This window comes from Oncorhynchus kisutch, linkage group LG22 (assembly GCF_002021735.2).
Source record: "Oncorhynchus kisutch isolate 150728-3 linkage group LG22, Okis_V2, whole genome shotgun sequence".
NCBI lineage: Eukaryota > Metazoa > Chordata > Actinopteri > Salmoniformes > Salmonidae > Oncorhynchus > Oncorhynchus kisutch.
The window spans coordinates 26108013-26128461 of record NC_034195.2 but is presented as its reverse complement, the minus strand read 5'-3'; the positions used below and the strand labels follow the sequence as shown (position 1 = coordinate 26128461).

At 42.2% G+C, this 20449-nt stretch overlaps 1 protein-coding gene across 4 annotated transcripts in view; it reads right to left on the bottom strand.

The window, feature by feature from the left end:
- Window positions 1-20449, bottom strand: part of LOC109866907 (myocyte-specific enhancer factor 2A) — a 96826-nt gene that overhangs the window by 5652 nt on the left and 70725 nt on the right. For 2 of the 4 annotated variants that reach the window (XM_020455807.2, XM_020455806.2), the window contains exons 5-9: window positions 19850-19984; window positions 17638-17857; window positions 7947-8131; window positions 348-471; window positions 74-197 (exon numbers count right to left, since the gene is read on the bottom strand). In XM_020455807.2, the coding sequence (XP_020311396.2) occupies window positions 74-197; window positions 348-471; window positions 7947-8131; window positions 17638-17857; window positions 19850-19984 (788 nt within the window). Of the gene's footprint in view, window positions 1-73; window positions 198-347; window positions 472-7946; window positions 8132-17637; window positions 17858-19849; window positions 19985-20051; window positions 20187-20449 lie in introns of all 4 variants that reach the window. The other 2 variants (XM_031802065.1, XM_020455808.2) reach the window with 1 other exon arrangement.

The window sequence follows — 20449 nt, the reverse complement described above, 5'->3', positions numbered from 1 at the left end:
GTATGCACTGAATATTCTATTAATGTGTGGGTGTCTATGTGTTTGTGTGTGTGTTTGCTAGTGTGTTACTCACACCAAAGAGCTGAGAGCTGCCTGGCCCAGTTGATGTTGTTGCCATGCCGACATGGAGCCCAAAGAGAGCCCTGGAGAGCCGAAGCCCTGTAGGGAGGAGATCTCTGCACTGCTCAGGGAGTACTCTGCAACAACAACAGCACCAGAGAACAGTGAGTTACACACACTCCCCCTCCCACTGCTACTGCAGCGGCACCTCTCACCACAGGAGACCAGACCAATCAGTAACAGCCAGACAGGCAGCGCCGTGGCAGGGGACAGAGGGGTAGACTCACCGGTGTTGTAACCGGTGGGCATGCCTGAGTAGACCAGGCCTTGGGGGGGCAGACTGGGGGTGGTGACAGACACTACTGGGGTGGCGAGTAGCTGGGACTGGGAGCTGCTTATCCTGTGGGTGTTCTGTAAACAGTACAAAGAAAACAGGTTTAATGAACAAAACAACCCTGTAGGGTGCTGTAAAGGCATACTGTAGTGAACCCAAAGTGCAAGATGGTAAATTGATATAGCTAAAAACATGTTACAGATGTGTTGTGTATAAATTAGCTGTACCTCATTTTTTAAAAGTCATAATATGATAAGACTATAATAACTTAGCAATGAAAAATGCAATACTACTTCCCACCAAGAGGAAGCACTGTAGCTTCATGTCACATGTAGCTACAATCCAGATAACATATTGAGCCATGTTTGTATTATATGATGACTGTTTGACAATATGTGTAATAAGAAAAAAACGATATCCCATAAAGACTTAAAGACTGTTTTTGTCCAATATCGATCAATTGAATGTTGTTTGTGGGTAAATCTGTAAACAGATTATCAAGAAACAGGAATAATGTTTTGAAATAGAAAACTGTTTTACACAATAGTGGGGTTTTGTGCTGACATGCACTCGTTGTTGTATTCAGATTTCCTTACAAGCTAAGGCAAATGCTCTTCAGCACTCAAATTGTTTATAGACTGTGAATAAAGAAAACGGTCAATTCAATGACTACCAAAGATGTCTAAAAAAAACCAGATCTCTTACAACTACTACCAGAAAGAGAGACAGGTCCTTAATTTTTCATAACATATAGTAGCTACTACATATCTCCTATAAAAAAAAACGCAATCCTGGGTGCAGTGGCTGCATGCTGTCCCAAGCACACAGTCACAAAACACAGTGCCTTCATGCAGCAGCAACAGGATCACACACGCTCTGAGAAGGCCAATCATGGTAGTCACTCATTAGGACCACAAACTTACTGGTCAAATGTTGGGTCATTTATAGATCTATGGATTCTTTAGTCAAATCTTCTGAGAATATAGTATTCTGTTCATTATGTACCCTCTAATATAAATAAATAAATACAAAATAAATAAATAAATAATAATAAGTAAATAAAAAAATATAAACGTTTAATGCTACACTTGTTTGTTCTGATGTGAAAGTGAGACTATTTTGCTAGCACCTAACAGAGGCAAAATGGCAGAGTTAGCATGAGCTGCAGGGCTGTTTGTGATCTGGGGGGTATTAACATCAAGAGACCTTTTACTGCATCAATCTAGGAAACACATACAGCATGTCATATCATATGATTGCTCTGTGATCTGAGCAGCTCTGGTATGGCAATTTGTAATATAGTGCAGTTGAGGGTTTCATTTGAGGCAATATTGCATCATGACAGTTTGATAACTTCCTTGGAAATATCCGCTGCTCCTACTCTCTCCAAACAGATGACATCATCCAAAAACAAGCTTCTCTAAGAATTACATAATCCACAATGAAGTAATCTGCCCCTCTCCATGAAGAACAATCCAAGATTTGAAATCTGTTCTTTGGAAATGACTTTGTAATTTTATACATATTACAAAACCTTTTGTTTAAAATAATTCTACTGTTGAAGTCAGAAGTTTACATACACTTTAGTCCAATACATTTAAACTCCGTTTTTCACAATTCCTGACATTTAATCCTCGGTTGGGATGGTGTTCTTCAGCTTGCAAGCCTACCCCTTTTTCTTCCAAACATAATGATGGTCATTATGGCCAAACAGTTCTATTTTTTCATCATACCAGAGGACATTTCTCCAAAAAGTATGATCTTTGTCCCAATGTGCAGTTGCAAACCGTAGTCTGACTTTTTTATGGTGGTTTTGGAGCAGTGGCTTCTTCCTTGCCGAGCAGCCTTTCAGGTTCTGTCGATATAGGACTCGTTTTACTGTGGATATAGATACTTTTGTACCTGTTTCCTCCAGCATTTTCACAAGGTCCTTTGCTGTTGTTCTGGGATTGATTTGCACTTTTCACACCAAAGTACATTCATCTCTAGGAGACAGAACGTGTCTCCTTCCTGAGCGGTATGACGGCTGCGTGGTCCCATGGTGTTTATACTTGCGTGCAATTGTTTGTACAGATGAACGTGGTACCTTCAGGCGTTTGGAAATTGCTCCCAAGGATGAAGCAGACTTGTGGAGGTCTACAATCTTTTTCTGAGGTCTTGGCTGATTTCTTTTGATTTTTCCATGATGTCAAGCAAAGAGGCACTGAGTTTGAAGGTAGGCCTTGAAATACACATTCACAGGTACACCTCCAATTGACTCAAATTATGTCAATTAGCCTATCAGAAGCTTCTAAAGCTATGAAATAATTTTCTGGAATTTTTCAAGCTGTTTAAAAGGCACAGTCGACTTAGTGTTACGTCCGTCGTTAGAAGGAGACCAAGGTGCAGCGTGGTAGGCGTACATTTTACTTTATTTTCAAATGACACCAAAAAACAACAAAATACAAACGAACGTAAAGTACTGCAGGCTCCACAGCAACTATGCCAAAACAAGATCCCACAAACTAAGGTGGAAAACAGGCTGCCTAAGTATGATTCCCAATTAGAGACAACGATAGACAGCTGCCTCTGATTGGGAACCATACCTGGCCAACAAAGAAATAGAAAACTAGAATGCCCACCCAAATCACACCCTGACCTAACCAAATAGAGACATAAAAAGGCTCTCTAAGGTCAGGGCGTGACACTTAGTGTATGTAAACTTCTGACCCACTGGAATTGTGATACAGTGAATTATAAGTAAAATAGATCTGTCTGTAAACAATTGTTGGATAAATTACTTGTGTCATGCACAAAGTAGATGTCCTAACCGACTTGCGAAAAAAACTATAGTTTGACATTTGTGGAGTGGTTGAAAAACGAGTTTTAATGACTCCAACCTAAGTGTATGTAAACTTCCGACTTCACCTGTATGTAACGATGTGTGTCCAAACTACTTTCTTGAAGTAACAAGACGCAGGAGTGATAATGATCTGGCTAATAGTTCTAGTGAATGTGTGCATCGTGTGCTCACTCACAAACAAACAGAAACATTAAAGCATTCCCTGAACAACACATGGGAGTGGCGGTGCACAGGGAGTGGCGGTGTTGTGGGGCACAGGACATTAGACAGGTTGAGGCATCTTGCCAGGTTCATAACATGCAGTGAAACACTGACGCTGCTCTTCAATTCTCAATTTAGTCTTTATAAAAAGAAAATCCATTCAATCAAATAAATTCAATAAACTCAAGGTATTCAAATCTACAGTTCAAGAACAGCCTTCACTCCTGAACATGTTATTACTGATCTATTTGCCTCTTGTTGTTGTTACGATGAAATTGAAAGTGTGTTCATTCAGCCATTTTTCTCAAAACTCACCAAATCTATTTCCTCCTCCTCCGACTGCTCTCAACAGAAGAGAAGAAGAGAGGCAGGGTTACAAGAGAAGGTCAGGATGGCTTCTACAGTCACCCTTTTGATGTTGAAAACCAACGTCTTAATTGCCTGATTGTATTCCACGAGTAAAAGTCATCTAGACGTGCCTGCCCTCTAGACTTAAATATTCACTCTGTCCTCTAGACTTAAATATTCACTCTGTCCTCTAGACTGAAATATTCACTCTGCCCTCTACTATTCATGTTACCTTGCAAAACCTTCTTTGTCAAAGGCAATACTGTACACTGCTTTGGATAAAAGTGAATACTAAATGACCATGTTATAACACTTTAGCTTGGGTTTGTGACCATTTCAGAGTAAGACCTATCGTTTTTGAACCCATAACTATTTGCTACTCAGAAGGTTAATGGTGTAAAACCAAAATGGGTCAACTTTAGAGTCAATTATTAAAGACACTCCAGCAAGAATGGTTTAAGTCAGCAAACACACTTAATGACTTGGACTCACATTGAATAAGTGCTTAACCTCTCATGCATCCATCTAATTACATCATCAATCCTGAGGCTATAGCTTGACTCATTTGGAAGGCTCTCCACTTACTTTAAATAAAACTGAGTTCAAGAAACTAAAACTGACTAGTTAGGTCAACTCAATGCAAACTGTAATGTCATCAAATATTTGTAGCTATCTATAAAGTAGAGTAGTCAATGAGGTACAATGAATAAAGTAGAGTAGTCAATGAGGTACCTGCATATTGTGCATTTTTGTTTCACCTAGTAGATTATAGTAGTCTCTGTTTTTATTTTATTTTATTTCACCTTTATTTAACCAGGTAGGCTAGTTGAGAACAAGTTCTCATTTGCAACTGCGACCTGGCCAAGATAAAGCATAGCAGTGTGAGCATACAACAAAGAGTTACACATGGAGTAAACAATTAACAAGTCAATAACACAGTAGAAAACGAAGGGGGGGTCTATATACAATGTGTGCAAAAGGCATGAGGAGGTAGGCAAATGTGAGGCCTCTACTGTTCTGCTAGACAAGAGGCTAACTGGAAGCCCATCTTCCTTCTTCCCTGTGCTGAGGGACTGACTGTGCCCTGGCCAGGACTGTCTTAATAATACCCACACTCAATCAATAGCGACAGGAAGACACGACAAGGGCGACAAGATATTATCTGGCTCACACTCTGGGCCCCTGATTAAGCCTTCATCCCCACTCTGTCACACTGAGATGTGATTAATTTAATACCATTATGGCCTAATGACAGGCTGTCTGAAGACCTGCCAGCCCACAACGCTGCCTTAACCCATCTGGAACGCTGCGTTTACACTGACAGAGCAGAGCCGAGCAGGCCCTCCCTTTTGTCTCAATACTACTGACACATTCAGGACTTCTAGAATCTCTCTGTCTGAAACATTGTAATCCTGCTCAATAGTTCTAATAACGAACACTAAGGCTGCGTTTAGACAGGCAGCCCAATTATGATCCTTTTTTCACTAATTGGTCTTTTGACCAATCAGATCAGCTCTGAAAAAGATCTGATGTGAAAAGATCTGATGTGATTGGTCAAAAGACCAATTAGTGGAAAAAATATCAGAATTGGGCCGCCTGCCTAAACGCAGCCTTAATTGCTTTGTCCTTGTGATGTGTGAATCTCTGTGTTGTGGAAGCTACTCTGAGAAGATAGTTTACCAAGCTACCAATTACTTCACACTGAAAGAAGTTAAGCTACACTAATGCCACCCCTATGGAAAAAAAGTTGAACTAAAGTTACTTTAAAAAAGTATTGTGTAGTTCCAGTAGTTAGCTACACCGCTACATGGTAAAACAGTAATTAACTACTGAAAACACTACCTAGATTTGAATTTAGTTCAACTACCACCAAGCTACTGCAAATGTAGTTAAATTACTATATGTAGTTCACTACTCTCCAACACTGGAAGCTCTGTGGTTTGGTTTGGGAGCTCTACCACTTCCAGATGTTGGCATGGTAACACACACATGTTGATCCCTTGCTCCAGGCTGGTAGATGTATCAGGGGTACCCACGCTATGGTAACCCCAGGTATATTTACCATACAAGTGTCTTGGAGGAACTCCCATTGCTGAGAGCTCCAGCTCTCAGCAATGGGAGTTAGGTTGGAAAGAGTCAATGACTGGTTAATGTCTGAAACCTTTTCTCCCCATTTAGATTTATGGCCATGGCAGTGTAGTGCAGCCTCAGATGCTCAATGTGGTCAGAGCTCTCTGCACATTCATTATCAGAATTAGAGAGGGCCTCTAATTTCAATATTTATAATTGAGTAACTGTTAACGCACCTGGGGCCTCATTTATAAACCTTGTGTACGCACAGAATATGCTCCAAAACATGCAAAAGTTGGCATTTATAAAAAAGTAACTTGACTTGAGAATGTGCTTGTCGTCCCGCAATCTTTAGGCCATGCGTAGGACTACACAGTTTCTAGTGGTTGAAGTATTGCATTGCAATGCAAGAAGGAAAAACGACCCTATAGTAGCCTTGTGCAAATGGGGAATATACTGTATGATGACCCTCTTATTCATAACAAAAATCCGAAGTGTCCGAACCGACCTTTTCCATTGACGTTTGATGCCTGAATACAGTAATGTGAAATTTCTTGGGTAGACAGTATTTCATTTATTTACATCATAACCATTGCAGCACAAATTCCTCACTTTCTCTGGCCACGATGCGTTCATAATCCCAAAGTGGCCGTACAACAAATGACCATCTCTCATATAATTGGGCCTATTAGATAGGCTATTATAATTTCAATCGTTTTTTACTCTATCATCCAAAAGGGAGCGCGGTTTATAACTTACAGTAGAATTGAACAGGTGAACAGACAGTTGATCTTCTGCATTGAAATGTGTAGACTACCACTGTAAGTAGGCCTATTGTAGTTTACATTTTTTCCCGAACAGACAATGTTTCAGAATTCACGGGCAGCGCATATTTAGGTTCGGGAAAAAGTACATGCAAAACAGTATTGAATTCAAACGATCTGTTTTCAGGTCCACAACAATTTTCCATTGTTTCAGAAACGGACAGATACAGCAAATGTCACTGCAAAAGGAAACATTCTGCCAACACCTCCAAAAACATTTGATCACGTTGCCATTGCTATTTCCTTTAGATACTCTCTTGGCCTAATTCCAACACCTCCAAAAACATTTGATAACGTTGCCATTGCTATTTCCTTTAGATACTCTCTTGGCCTAATTCCAACACCTCCAAAAACATTTGATAACGTTGCCATTGCTATTTCCTTTAGATACTCTCTTGGCCTAATTCCAACACCTCCAAAAACATTTGATAACGTTGCCATTGCTATTTCCTTTAGATACTCTCTTGGCCTAATTCCAACACCTCCAAAAACATTTCATCACGTTGCCATTGCTATTTCCTTTAGATACTCTCTTGGCCTAATTCCAACACCTCCAAAAACATTTGATCACGTTGGCCATTGCTATTTCCTTTAGATACTCTCTTGGCCTAATTCCAATACTTCCAAAGTATGCAGCAAATAAGGGGGTTATTGTTAACATAAAAGGTTAATAATGGTCATTGTTTAGGCGGCGTTAAAATGCTCGTTCACACCTGCACAGTTTTACGATAGGTCTGATTTACCGTATAGAGGGAAGAGTGTATGTTTGGCATGCGCCAAGTTTAGAAATCACAATATATTTGTAAAATGTACGCAACGGTTATAAATGTATCTCTGGGCCTCAGAGATACAGTATAGCCTAGCTAGCTGCTGTGCTGTTTGTGTTCTTGTCACTGTCCAGAGTCTAGCTCCTGTAGGTGATCAAATACAAATGCATCATGAGAACGAATGCCGCTCGCCGATTTCTGTTGATGTAATAAATGAATGTAGGCTGCAAGTAAACCAGGAATGAAGCACGAGGTCCTCAGACAGCACTGATATCCTCAAGCAAGGAGGACCATTTCTCCTGCTCCAAAACATTTCCAACATTGCACACTATACCACAATAACACCATCACAATCCTGTGAGGGGGAAAATAAAACTCCCTCTGTTACACACATGTGAGGTACAAAGAAGCCAAAATCGGTGCAGCCCCGAGGTAGATACACGCAGTGTTCTACCAGTCAGCTCGTGTGCAGTGAGGAGTGGGGACTGTAGGCTACTCACCAGTGGGGGCATCATGCCTTTGCTGGACGGGGGGATCAGCACTCTCAGGTCTGGCTTGCGGTTGCCCATCCCCATGTTCCCTCCAGGGGGCGGTGGAGACTTGGTGGGCATGACTTTCCCCAGGCCGTTCCCGCTGGTTGCGCCCAGGAGTCCCGGAGAGCCCCTAGGGTTGACAAAGCCGTTCCCTGCAGAGAGAGACGGAGACAGAAGCAGTCATGGGACTGTGAGACACTACAACAACAGTCATCTGCCAAATCTCCAACGCACCATTTCAAAGCTGCATAGCTTGCCACGGCACGCAACGTTAAGTGTTCCCAACCCTCTGGGAAGTTTTAATAGTCTCAGATAATTATCCTGCACATTTACCAAAATAAAACGTCCATTTCAGAATTTATGAGCCTTTCATTCTTGCTGTGAGTGACGATATCAAAGTCAACTCCTTGTATCCTGGGATGAGGAGCAATTCCCTTAACAAATGTACTGTGACTGCTGTTTAAGATGGGAATAGCAATCCATTACAGTTGGGTAAAACTGTTTGCTAAGGTACTTTTTTGGTGTGACAATATGAGAATACTATGTCTTGCTACAGTGTGCAGGACTATCTATGTACTCATTGTACTGTATTCGTAGTACTATATACGTATGTGTGGACTGTCATTTCTTCTTTACCCTAATGGTAGATTTACAGAACAATGAGTCATAAGGCTGGTTTTACCCCCCACCCAGAGTCACTTCCTGTGGCAACTGTTCTAAAACAAAGTGAAAGCAGGCACAGGGCATTGACACCATCTCAGAGCTGATCAGGAGAAGGACCAGTACAGTACATGTTGCACAATGCCTGGACTGGGGCTGAAGTGAGCTATATATGCTATGAAATCAATTACATGCTATGCTATGAAATCAATGTGAGAGTATTTGCAAATGCACTTGCAGTTTATATCTCTTTTTGATGCATTATTCATCTATAACCATTCTGATGCATCAGAACATTGAAAAAAATGGATATCAGAATCTGGAGAATAATGAGAAACAGAGGGATGAAAGAATCAATGCTATCTAGTATTTCATCAACAGATCAGTGTCACACTTCAACAAGTAACTGAGCACTCCATTGTGTTGTATAGAGCCCAGTGAAACACAAGCAGGCTGCAGGATAAGCAGGACCTAGTGACATAATGGAACAATCACCTCTCTAGCTACAGATAAGAACCCCCACAATACACGGCCAAATAAACAGTTATGAGACATACAATGGTATGTCACAGCTGAATCAACAGCATACGCAACACAAGCTACTATCGCTCCCAGCACTCGCTTTCATCTTATACTGCAGTAAAAACTAAGGTGCACGCATATAATTAGCTATGTAAATTACCCAAACCCTACAAATAGGAGACACTGTTATTGCTTATATTTTTAAAAATCCAATATTTTAACATAAATATAGGTTCATTGGAGGACGAGTACCACATGGGTCATCAACAGTTGCAAAGAAGGTATCTTCACTATCAAAAATGTGATAAATCTGTCTAAATTATAATTCTTTGTTTCTGAGAAAGATGTATTATTTTCTGATCAGACAAAACCCTGGTTGTGTATTTCCACACAGAGGTTTCTTCTCGGCTCTACTCAGAAAAAGTTGTGGGGGTGGGTGGGCAAATCAAGCGAGGCAATATCTGGGCTGGTGTTTGGAGGGGGAGGGTCCTGACTGTAAAAGGTGCAGCAACACAGCTCTGATAATGATCCGAGGCCTACGGTATCATCACAGGGAATCAGTTCAAAATGAAAATCTGTTGTTTCACAAACGTGAATGTGTAGGCATTTCAGGCAGCAACTATGGCGTAATGGAGAAAAAACATGCTCCTTGAAGCTAGTTGTACATAGCCTACAGCCAGTTGTGCACAAAAGCAACATGCAGAATTGTAAAGTACATTTGTGCAGAGCATAATGCCTGAAATTGCTGATTAGCAAAAGACTTAGACGTAATTGAAACCAGTATCCCATTTAAAACAGTCACTAAAATGGGGCACCATTACAAGACAGAACAACTGTTTCTACCTTAAAGGACATTTTAAAACAAGAAAATGATCACATGCAGAGATCACATGATCACACAAGCCTTTTGGCAGAAACATCTTTGAACATTTGTTTTCTGTGTGTTATCTGAACCAGTGGTTCTTCTGCCATCAAATCATCAGTGAATGAACCTAGAACATGTAGAATGTTTAGTTTCTGTGTTTGGGTAAATAAATATACTCTTTGTTGTAAATAATTAACACCGCCCACCGTGGGAGCAGGATTACATAAGAGGCTGTATGTACCACTCAAACATTTAGTTTTCATCTGAACGTAAGACAAAATAAACACTGTTGACCAAATTGTGCTTTCACTAGAATGCATTGAAGAGCAAGTGATGCAGAACTGACCAGACCTGACTGTCATTAGGCAAACACCAGAGGAACTTGAGTCTCAGTGAGGGAAGAGAATATGCATACATGAATGAGAAAAGATTAATGGATGTGAATCAAGAGCCTCTAATAGATTAAGTGGAAAAGAGAGCAAATTCTAATAATAGCGTCCATTAATGAGCCTGGATAGAAACTCTTTAGCGGGTGCTCTGGTATTGTTTTGGCTCAGGAAACCGAGAGCAGGGCCACAGTTTGTGAGACTGCAGTGCAGTCACTCACTCACTAGTTATTTGTTCCAAGAAATCCATATTCCACTTGGAGGGCCCCTTAGTATAAAAACAAATAGAGTTTAGAATGCTTTCTTAATGGACAAAACACACACTGGAAGTGGTACTCCACTGGGAACGACGGCTTCCACGGTTCTCAAGAAATAGAGGAATAATATGTTCAGATAGACTCTTTTTGACACACAAACAGCCCTTGCAATCACTCTTTAAGAGCCTGTAACTCTCCAGTATTAATGAAGGAATCTGCACCGCTTGCAGGCATATTGCATAAGAGAGAGAAGAGTCACATCCCCTAACATTCTGACAAGCTCTCATTCTTAATGCTCAACAGAGTGAGAGAGAGAGCATGGAAAGAGTGAAACTGTGTGCAAAGCATCTCTCATGCATTGAGGAGTGTGACTGTATCACATAAAGAATTCCACATTGGATTGCTAATTAGGTGTAAAAAAATGATATCACAGAGTTGCTTTAATTACATCCATATCATTTATGTTTGAGCAAAGCACAAGAAGTTCATAGCCTTCTCGTGAGCCAAGGTTTAGGTATTTGAACGAGAGCCAAAACAGATGGCTCATTTTAGACAGAACAATTGAAAAATAATTGCTATCAAAAACTGCTCTCTGAAAATACAGAATTAAAATACAGCTACAACAATTTGCCTGCAAAACCAGAATACTGCATGTGAATATTCTGACCCTCACTAGGCTTAAGTCATGATCACTTAGATCCAGACTACCATGTGGAGCCTACTGCTCTCCACTCTCCTTATTGATCCTGATTCATGTCTGCAGAGCACTGGGACTGAGCCACTGTGAGAACTCTCCACACTTAGAAAAAAGGCTTCCAAAGGGTTATTTGGCTATCCCCATAGGAGAACCCTTATAACCCTCTGTAGAAAGGGCTCTACATGGAACCAAAAGGGGTTCTGACTGGAACCAAAAAGGGTGCTACTTGGAAGCAAATGGGCCTTTCTACCTGGAACCAACAAGGTTCTTCAAAGGGTTCTCCAATAGGGACATGCAAATAACTCTTTTAGGCACCTTTTTTCCCTAAGACTGCAGGAAGAATAGTGGAGCCCTACCCCCTTATTTAATCTTAAACATGGGCTTTTATGCAACTCATGTGCTAAATTAACATCACCCCTCTGCAGAGCCTCATTTACCCGAGGTGCCTGTAATGTTCTAGGAGTGAAATGACTGTATGAAAATCTAATTTCTGCTCCACGTAAGATGTGGTGTATTAACAGAAACACACTTTCATGTTTTAGTTGGTCAGCTGCCAAATCCTGTTATGATCTCAGATTGAAACCAGACTCATGTTCATTCTTAATGAACACATATAGTCAACTCATATCACATGTGGTAAAGACCTCCTGCACACTGCTGCAGAAAGGAAACTACGAAAACGGCTCAGAAAAGCTTTCAAGCTACAGTTCATATGCTTCCACAGTGTGGAGGAGAGAAAAGCTAAGGTGCAATGACATGCCATGTCATGTCCATGGACAAAATGATTCATTTGCACTTTGCCGCTGTACGTCAATATGAAGAAAGAGTTTTCTTTCTGAGGACAAGTGCTGGCATATCAGATGAGATTAGGGTTTGGATCAGTGCCACCATTCCCTAGGCTTAATCAGCGATCCGGAGCATTTCCCAGGACACTCTCCGTGCTTGTAAGCCCCTCTTAGTGGCGATATCAAGCCACACCACCGGAGGAGAAAAGAGAGCGAGCAACAAGACAGAACTGGTGCAAAAGGCCTCTCCTCTCCCAATAGCTGCTGCTTGTGAAAAATCAGAGCTATGTAAGGAATGGCCATCTGACAGCAGCACTGGAGAGAGAGAGGTTTCTCTTCCAAGCAGTCTGTGTCTGCTGTTCTACCCAGTTTGGTACAAACAACAGCTGCAGTCTCCTGCCAGTGTGCCAACGGCTGACACCCCTCCCTTGGCATGGGGGCGGCACAGCACCCCACAACCTTACCGCTTACCCAGCACAGGGACAGGGCTCCGAGCACTGCCAAAGACCAAATACAGACAGACCAAATATTTCACTCAGCCCTGACTGAGAGCATCGAATCACCTCACCAACCACAGACTCAAACTTATACCCAGCATATCTATGCTCACGAAGCAGGACATAATTAAATGCATAATCTTTAGCTTTAAATATAGCATCTGTTGATTGCATAATGTATTTTCACTACTATCATAATACTGTATCATATGAGACACAGTGGCCTGTCTGGTAGGTAGAGGGTTAACGTCCACCTGCCTCTGCCTCTCACACAGCACATAGCAGCCATGACAGGCTGTCCGGTCATTGTGCACAGAGGACTTAGAGGGGTGTCATGGCCGGAATACCTCCAGGGTTCTGCTGGCCTAGGCATCTTGCAGGCTCTCTCCAGCCTTATAAGGGCTGCCATGGTACTGGGAAAAACAGATGCACCTGTCAATAGAGGCAAGGAAACTAGAGGGAGGGTCGGATGGAGGTGTCAGTCTTAAAGGAAACACTGTGTTTATTTACCTTCCAAAGAGAATCTGCCGCCTGAACCCTACCTTTTAATATGTTAACCCTTTCAGGCACAAACAAGTTCACAATGAAAGGATAGTCCTAAGAAAATATATAGTGACTGTTGTCATCCCTAAACCCCAAACAAAACTTGTACCACAAACATGTTTGGAGCGACACAAAGTGAGCAGCCGATTGAGAACAAGAGGCATTCTTGATCTGTTACTATCCAGGAGGAACAGATGGACGTGTGACCTTCCTGGTGTCCTTGGTGGTTTGATTGTGTGTCACCATAGCGGTTGGCCAGACATTAGCAGCTGCTGCCATTTTCCTCTGTTACTGTACTCAACCATCTACGCCTCTTCTTTGGAACACATTGGCAAAAAAGATCTGTCCCTTTGGACTGACTCTTGGAGCTTTGGATGCAATCACTTCACCAACCTGTCTAGCTGCAGTCTGAATAATATACTGAACATACAGCATCTCTGTCAGGGTTCTGAGGACAGAACATGCTGACACTCAGCTTGGCTGTTTTGCTATACAGTAAGGACAGTGTATCATCACTCTAACATGTACAGTGGGGCAAAAAAGTATTTAGTCAGCTACCAATTGTGCAAGTTCTCCCACTTAAAAATATTAGAGAGGCCTGTAATTTTCATCATAGGTACACTTCAACTATGACAGACAAAATTAGAAAAAAAATCCAGAAAATCACATTGTAGGATTTTTTATGAATTTATTTGCAAATTATGGTGGAAAATAAGTATTTGGTCAATAACAAAAGTTTCTCAATACTTTGTTATATACCCTTTGTTGGCAATGACAGAGGTCAAACGTTTTCTGTAAGTCTTCACAAGGTTTTCACACACTGTTGCTGGTATTTTGGCCCATTCCAGATCAGATCTCCTCTAGAGCAGTGATGTTTTGGGGCTGTTGCTGGGCAACATGGACTTTCAACTCCCTCCAAAGATTTTCTATGGGGTTGAGATCTGGAGACTGGCTAGGCCACTCCAGGACCTTGAAATGCTTCTTACGAAGCCACTCCTTTGTTGCCCGGGCGGTGTGTTTGGGATCATTGTCATGCTGAAAGACCCAGCCACGTTTCATCTTCAATGCCCTTGCTGATGGAAGGAGGTTTTCACTCAAAATCTCACGATACACGGCCCCATTCATTCTTTCCTTTACATGGATCAGTCGTCCAGGTCCTTTTGCAGAAAAACAGCCCCAAAGCATGATGTTTCCACCCCCATGCTTCACAGTAGGTATGGTGTTCTTTGGATGCAACTCAGCATTCTTTGTCCTCCAAACACGACGAGTTGAGTTTTTACCAAAAAGTTATATTTTGGTTTCATCTGACCGTATGAGATTCTCCCAATCTTCTTCTGGATCATCCAAATGCTCTCTAGCAAACTTCAGACGGGCCTAGACATGTACTGGCTTAAGCAGGGGGACACGTCTGGCACTGCAGGATTTGAGTCCCTGGCGGCGTAGTGTGTTACTGATGGTAGGCTTTGTTACTTTGGTCCCAGCTCTCTGCAGGTCATTCACTAGGTCCCCCTGTGTGGTTCTGGGATTTTTGCTCTCCGTTCTTGTGATCATTTTGACCCCACGGGGTGAGATCTTGCGTGGAGCCCCAGATCGAGGGAGATTATCAGTGGTCTTGTATGTCTTCCATTTCCTAATAATTGCTCCCACAGTTGATTTTTTCAAACCAAGCTGCTTACCTATTGCAGATTCAGTCTTCCCAGCCTGGTGCAGGTCTACAATTTTGTTTCTGGTGTCCTTTGACAGCTCTTTGGTCTTGGCCATAGTGGAGTTTGGAGTGTGACTGTTTGAGGTTGTGGACAGGTGTATTTTATACTGATAACAAGTTCAAACAGGTGCCATTAATACAGGTAACGAGTGGAGGACAGAGGAGCCTCTTAAAGAAGAAGTTACAGGTCTGTGAGAGCCAGAAATCTTGCTTGTTTGTAGGTGACCAAATACTTATTCTCCACCATAATTTGCAAATAAATTCATAAAAAATCCTACAATGTGATTTTCTGGAATTGTTTTCTCATTTTGTCTGTCATAGTTGAAGTGTACCTATGATGAAAATTACAGGCCTCTCTCATCTTTTTAAGTGGGAGAACTTGCACAATTGGTGGCTGACTAAATACTTTTTTGCCCCACTGTATATGAAGACCATGTTAACTTACTGCCTTCAATGTTCCCAATACTCACAGACAGACAACAAATACAGTCCTCTCGCATGCAATAAATGACCAAGAACCTGACAAAAGCCGTCGATGTCGCAGGCCATGTCGCAGGCACATGTACATGTATACAGACAATGAGGTGAGGGCCTATTGGGCAGAGCCACAGACAGTGAGGTGAGGGCCTATTGGGCAGAGACACAGACAGTGAGGTGAGGGCCTATTGGGCAGAGACACAGACAGTGAGGTGAGGGCCTATTGGGCAGAGACACAGACAGTGAGGTGAGGGCCTATTGAGCAGAGACACAGACAGTGAGGTGAGGGCCTATTGAGCAGAGACACAGACAGTGAGGTGAGGGCCTATTGGGCAGAGCCACAGACAGTGAGGTGAGGGCCTATTGGGCAGATCCACAGACAGTGAGGTGAGGGCCTATTGGGCGGAGCCACAGACAGTGAGGTGAGGGCCTATTGGGCGGAGCCACAGACAGTGAGGTGAGGGCCTATTGGGCAGAGCCACAGACAGTGAGGTGAGGGCCTATTGAGCAGAGACACAGACAATGAGGTGAGGGCCTATTGGGCAGAGCCACAGACAGTGAGGTGAGGGCCTATTGGGCAGAGCCACAGACAGTGAGGTGAGGGCCTGTTGGGCAGAGCCACAGACAGTGAGGTGAGGGCCTATTGGGCAGATCCACAGACTGTGAGGTGAGGGCCTATTGGGCGGAGCCACAGACAGTGAGGTGAGGGCCTATTGGGCAGAGCCACAGACAGTGAGGTGAGGGCCTATTGGGCGGAGCCACAGACAGTGAGGTGAGGGCCGATTGGGCAGAGCCACAGACAGTGAGGTGAGGGCCTATTGGGCAGAGCCACATACAGTGAGGTGAGGGCCTATTGGGCAGAGCCACAGACAGTGAGGTGAGGGCCTATTGGGCGGAGCCACAGAGACCTAATGAGTTCCTCCTGGAGGACCTACTGTACCCGCTGGGCTGGGGCTCACGCCACGCTGGCACTGCCAGGTCTGTCCTACTCAGCATGCCACCTAATGAGATGCACGAAATGATATTATTAACCATCTGTATCCTTCAGCTGGGAGCCACAGGGATCAGGGAAGAGCTGCACTCAATCCCTCCAAAGAGGCTGGGGTCATTCTCTCAGTTATCCACTGCCATAGAGCATAATATGAGGTGTCTGGAAATGTTTAGGATTTAATAGTGGAATGCATGGAAACAACATGCAACACCATAAAACTTCCATCACTTCTACCACTACTGGGAGCTATCAGTGAGAGGGAATGCATTCTCTCTGGTTCTATGGTGAGTGGGCTATTGGCCCTGTCCTTACTTTGTGCAGTCATCCAAGTCAAAGTTGTCAAGGAATGGCCCTAAGTTTTCTTTAAGGCAACTATGCCAGTATTCCATAGTTTGTAACAGGGACATGTTCAGGTCCACACTTTAGTATTCTGACCACAACACCACCAGCCAGTAGCCTTGCTTTTGTTTACATATTATGGTAATAACCTAGTACAAGGAACTGAACAACAAAGTATTATTTACCTGTGAATCTACCCACTGAATAGGTATACTGCAGTACTGTATGTGTTTGGGTACAGTAGGTACTTTACAGGCACAGTGCACATGAATTCAGCTGTAAACTGGGTGAATGAGATGGCAGTAAGGCTAAAGACTGCCCTGCTGTTTCAGTGGCTCCCCAGAGAATAGAGAAATTGTATTTTACCCAGCTAGGTGGTCATGCTGCAGTTGTGGTTACCACTTTTCATGTGACTGAAATGAATACAAAAGCCACACATGACTTATTTCCAATGCAGATGGACTTCAAGCATAGTGCTATTTTTACCATACAGAACTCTGCATCCTGATGAGGCATGGACTGGCTGAATGCACAGGCCCCTCCGCACAACACAGAGGATGTAGCTATTGTGTCAAAACATTACCAGTTCATCCCACTTCCTGTGAGCAATACAAGTCTTAAAAAGGTGTCAAACATGAGTCATAATGCAGCCATTACTATAAACAAGAGCGGTAAACAAGTGGTAAGCTCACTGACACCACTGGACATGTGCTTGAGTCATGAAAGATCCCTTCAAATAAGTGGGACTTTTTTTCATAAACTAGATGCAAATAGGCCCATTGCAAACATATCACATATCAGGCAAATATGGAGAAAGTTATATCTGGAAGAGCAAGAGTGAAACTGGTGGATAAAGATCTGAATCTTTACCACCATGGATGTAGAGTCAGTTGTAGTGAGAGAGAGAAAAACTGTGAAATGTAACAGTACTGACCTGCATTGCCTTGACTAGGGGGCCTCTGCTGGCCCCCACTGGAGCCCACATTCCTGTGTAAGGAGGCCTGAGCGGGAGAGAGCATCCCACTGTCGCTCAGAGAGGCTGCGGCCTGGGCCTGGCTGCTCATGGAGCCTCCTGGGTTGTAGGACATGGTGTTCTGGTTGGAGACTGGCACTGCCACATGCATGGAGAAGTTCTGCTGGGGCAGCGCTGTGGGCTACAGGAGGGAAACACACAGACATGGGGAGAATCAAAGACCTGGCACTGGGCTGAGGGTCACAGGGGGAAGGAGACGGCGGAGATGGCATCTGTGATGGTGCCACATCAATCATATCGGTATGGTTAACAGAGCAGTCCTATTAAACTGATGGCAAATCAACTGCTGCTGGCAAGTTGTTCATGTTCCTAATCCAGGTTGCTTATTATACAAGTGTATCTTACACTCTTACACATTCACTTCCATTAACATCGCATTTAGTCTGAATGGCCAAGAAATTACCACAAATAAATATACCCTTGGTTTGTAATGGGATTAAATAATAACTGTCTTGAATAATATGCTTTAAAGTGGAATCTGAAAAATTGCTGTACTACATATGATGCTGTCATAAACGTGTATAATATATTTATAAATAATATTGCAAAAAATGTATAAATTAACACTATGTTATTCTAAATGCACAAAACAATAATTTTGCTATATAAAATCATTACACATCACTGAAAACATGACATATTCCAAAACATGCCCATTAGCAGTGTACCATGTGTTCAGTCTTGCACTGTAATAGTCAGCACTGCAAAACAACATGTTCTCTTTTAACCAGGATGGTGTAATTGTGTCATTTCCAACTATGTGAAAGCATTTTGGATAAAAACGTATAGTAAGAATGATGAGTTATAATCACGTGACGTTAATATTACTCTCCTCCATGTCTGTGCAGTGCTAACTATCCACAGTGTGTGAGAGTGACTGTTGACAGTGAGACCACTCCATTCAGCATAGTCCAGTGAGGCAGTCAGTTAGTGCTATTATTAGTGTGTTAATTGCAAACAGTGGTGCCCTCCATGTCAGAATTAGAGAAAACAACAGTTGAAGCACTATACTTTATGCAGGATTCTATGATTGCCACCCGCAATAAGATCACTCTTGTCTCAAGGTAAAGCTCTGTGTAATGGTAGTAGCTTGATGAAGGACTGGAAAATACACAGTGATAGTCCACTGATGTTGTACTTTAGGAGGACTGTACACTTTAAAAAAATATCTCCCCTTTGCTCATTGTACGGTCTCTCCTAGTTCCCCATCTCCTAGTGGGGCGTCCTCCATTCACTTTGGAAAATCATACACTTAGAAAAAAAGATGCCATCTAGAAACTAAAATGGTTATTCAGCTGTCCCCATAGGAGAACCCTTTGAAGAAGCCTTTTTGGTTCCAGGTAGAACCCTTTTGGGTTCCATGAAGAACCCTTTCCACAGAGTGTTCTACGTGGAGCCCAAAAGGGTTCTTCAAAGCATTCTCCTATGGGGACAGCCAAAGAAGATTTTAGGTTCTAGATAGCACCTTTTTTTTGTATGATTTGCCCAGGTGAATGGAGGATGCCCCACCAGGAGATGGGGAACCAGGAAAGACCATACAATAAGGGTAGATAAACATTATTTTATTTCCCCAGTCACATGATCTGGCCACTGTGGGACTAAAAGAGATTCAATTTTCACATTTGCTTGGGGGTGAAAATTGAGTTTTGGAGAAAAAAAAACACATCAATCACTAAAGCTAGAGAACCAGTCAATATTTAAGCCAGAATGGGAATATTATTTTTTTCCAGGGGGAAATGTACATTGATAATAAAGAAGCTTCTCCTCTGGAATAAAAAAAATACACTATCCTTTTCATATAGTTTTCAAATGTTTCAAATAATGTGAAGAAACGTGATAATTCCAAAAGATCTTTGAAAAGGTTCAACCTATCAACAACAATGTGATCTTATCAGGCTGTGCCAAAAAATAAGTTGCAGTACAAATAAACAAAATTAACAATTACACTTCCAATGAACGGAAAAAAGGTTATGCTTGAATAGTCCATGTTTGCTTATAGTAGTTGACAGAGGTTGCAGGGTGGGATAATGAACAAATAAGAACAAATAAAAACCAAAAGGTCAAAATCCTTTGTGCCACAAAGCCAAGCAGCAAGAACATTGCATTTACTTACGATTTTATGATTTCTCATCATATTATCAAACTCCTCATTAATTTTTTTATACTTTTCTTCTGTGTGAGGGGTGAGGACATATGAGGCATCAGGGTCCGGGCTATCACAGCCTCTGTGTTCTTTCTTGTTTAGCGCCTGTAGTGAACATCAACATAAAAACAGGAATCAACACAAAATGGCAGGAGAGGGAGGAAGTACTTACACCACAGCGCTTGTACATTAAATCACTCTCTTCGCTTAGTTTGCCGAAACGGTCGTCCATGAGGGGGCTGTGCCCAAAACAGTCATCTGGATCAGGACTGGCACACAGGTCATTATGGCCTTTGTTTCTTAATTTCTGAAATAAAATTGCACAATTCACACACAATGTATACTGTAGGAAACTCAGTCTACTACCACATGACTCTCTGTCTAGCTAGGCTAAAATACATCCCCTACAAACCTGTTCCCAGAACAAAACATGAACATTGTCAAAAATATAAACATATAAGGCATCATTCAAGTCAAGATGCAAATTAATTTAATAATTTCATAATTCATAATGCAACCAATATAATAAACCTGCCCTAGCATGTACATTTATAAATAATAAAACATATC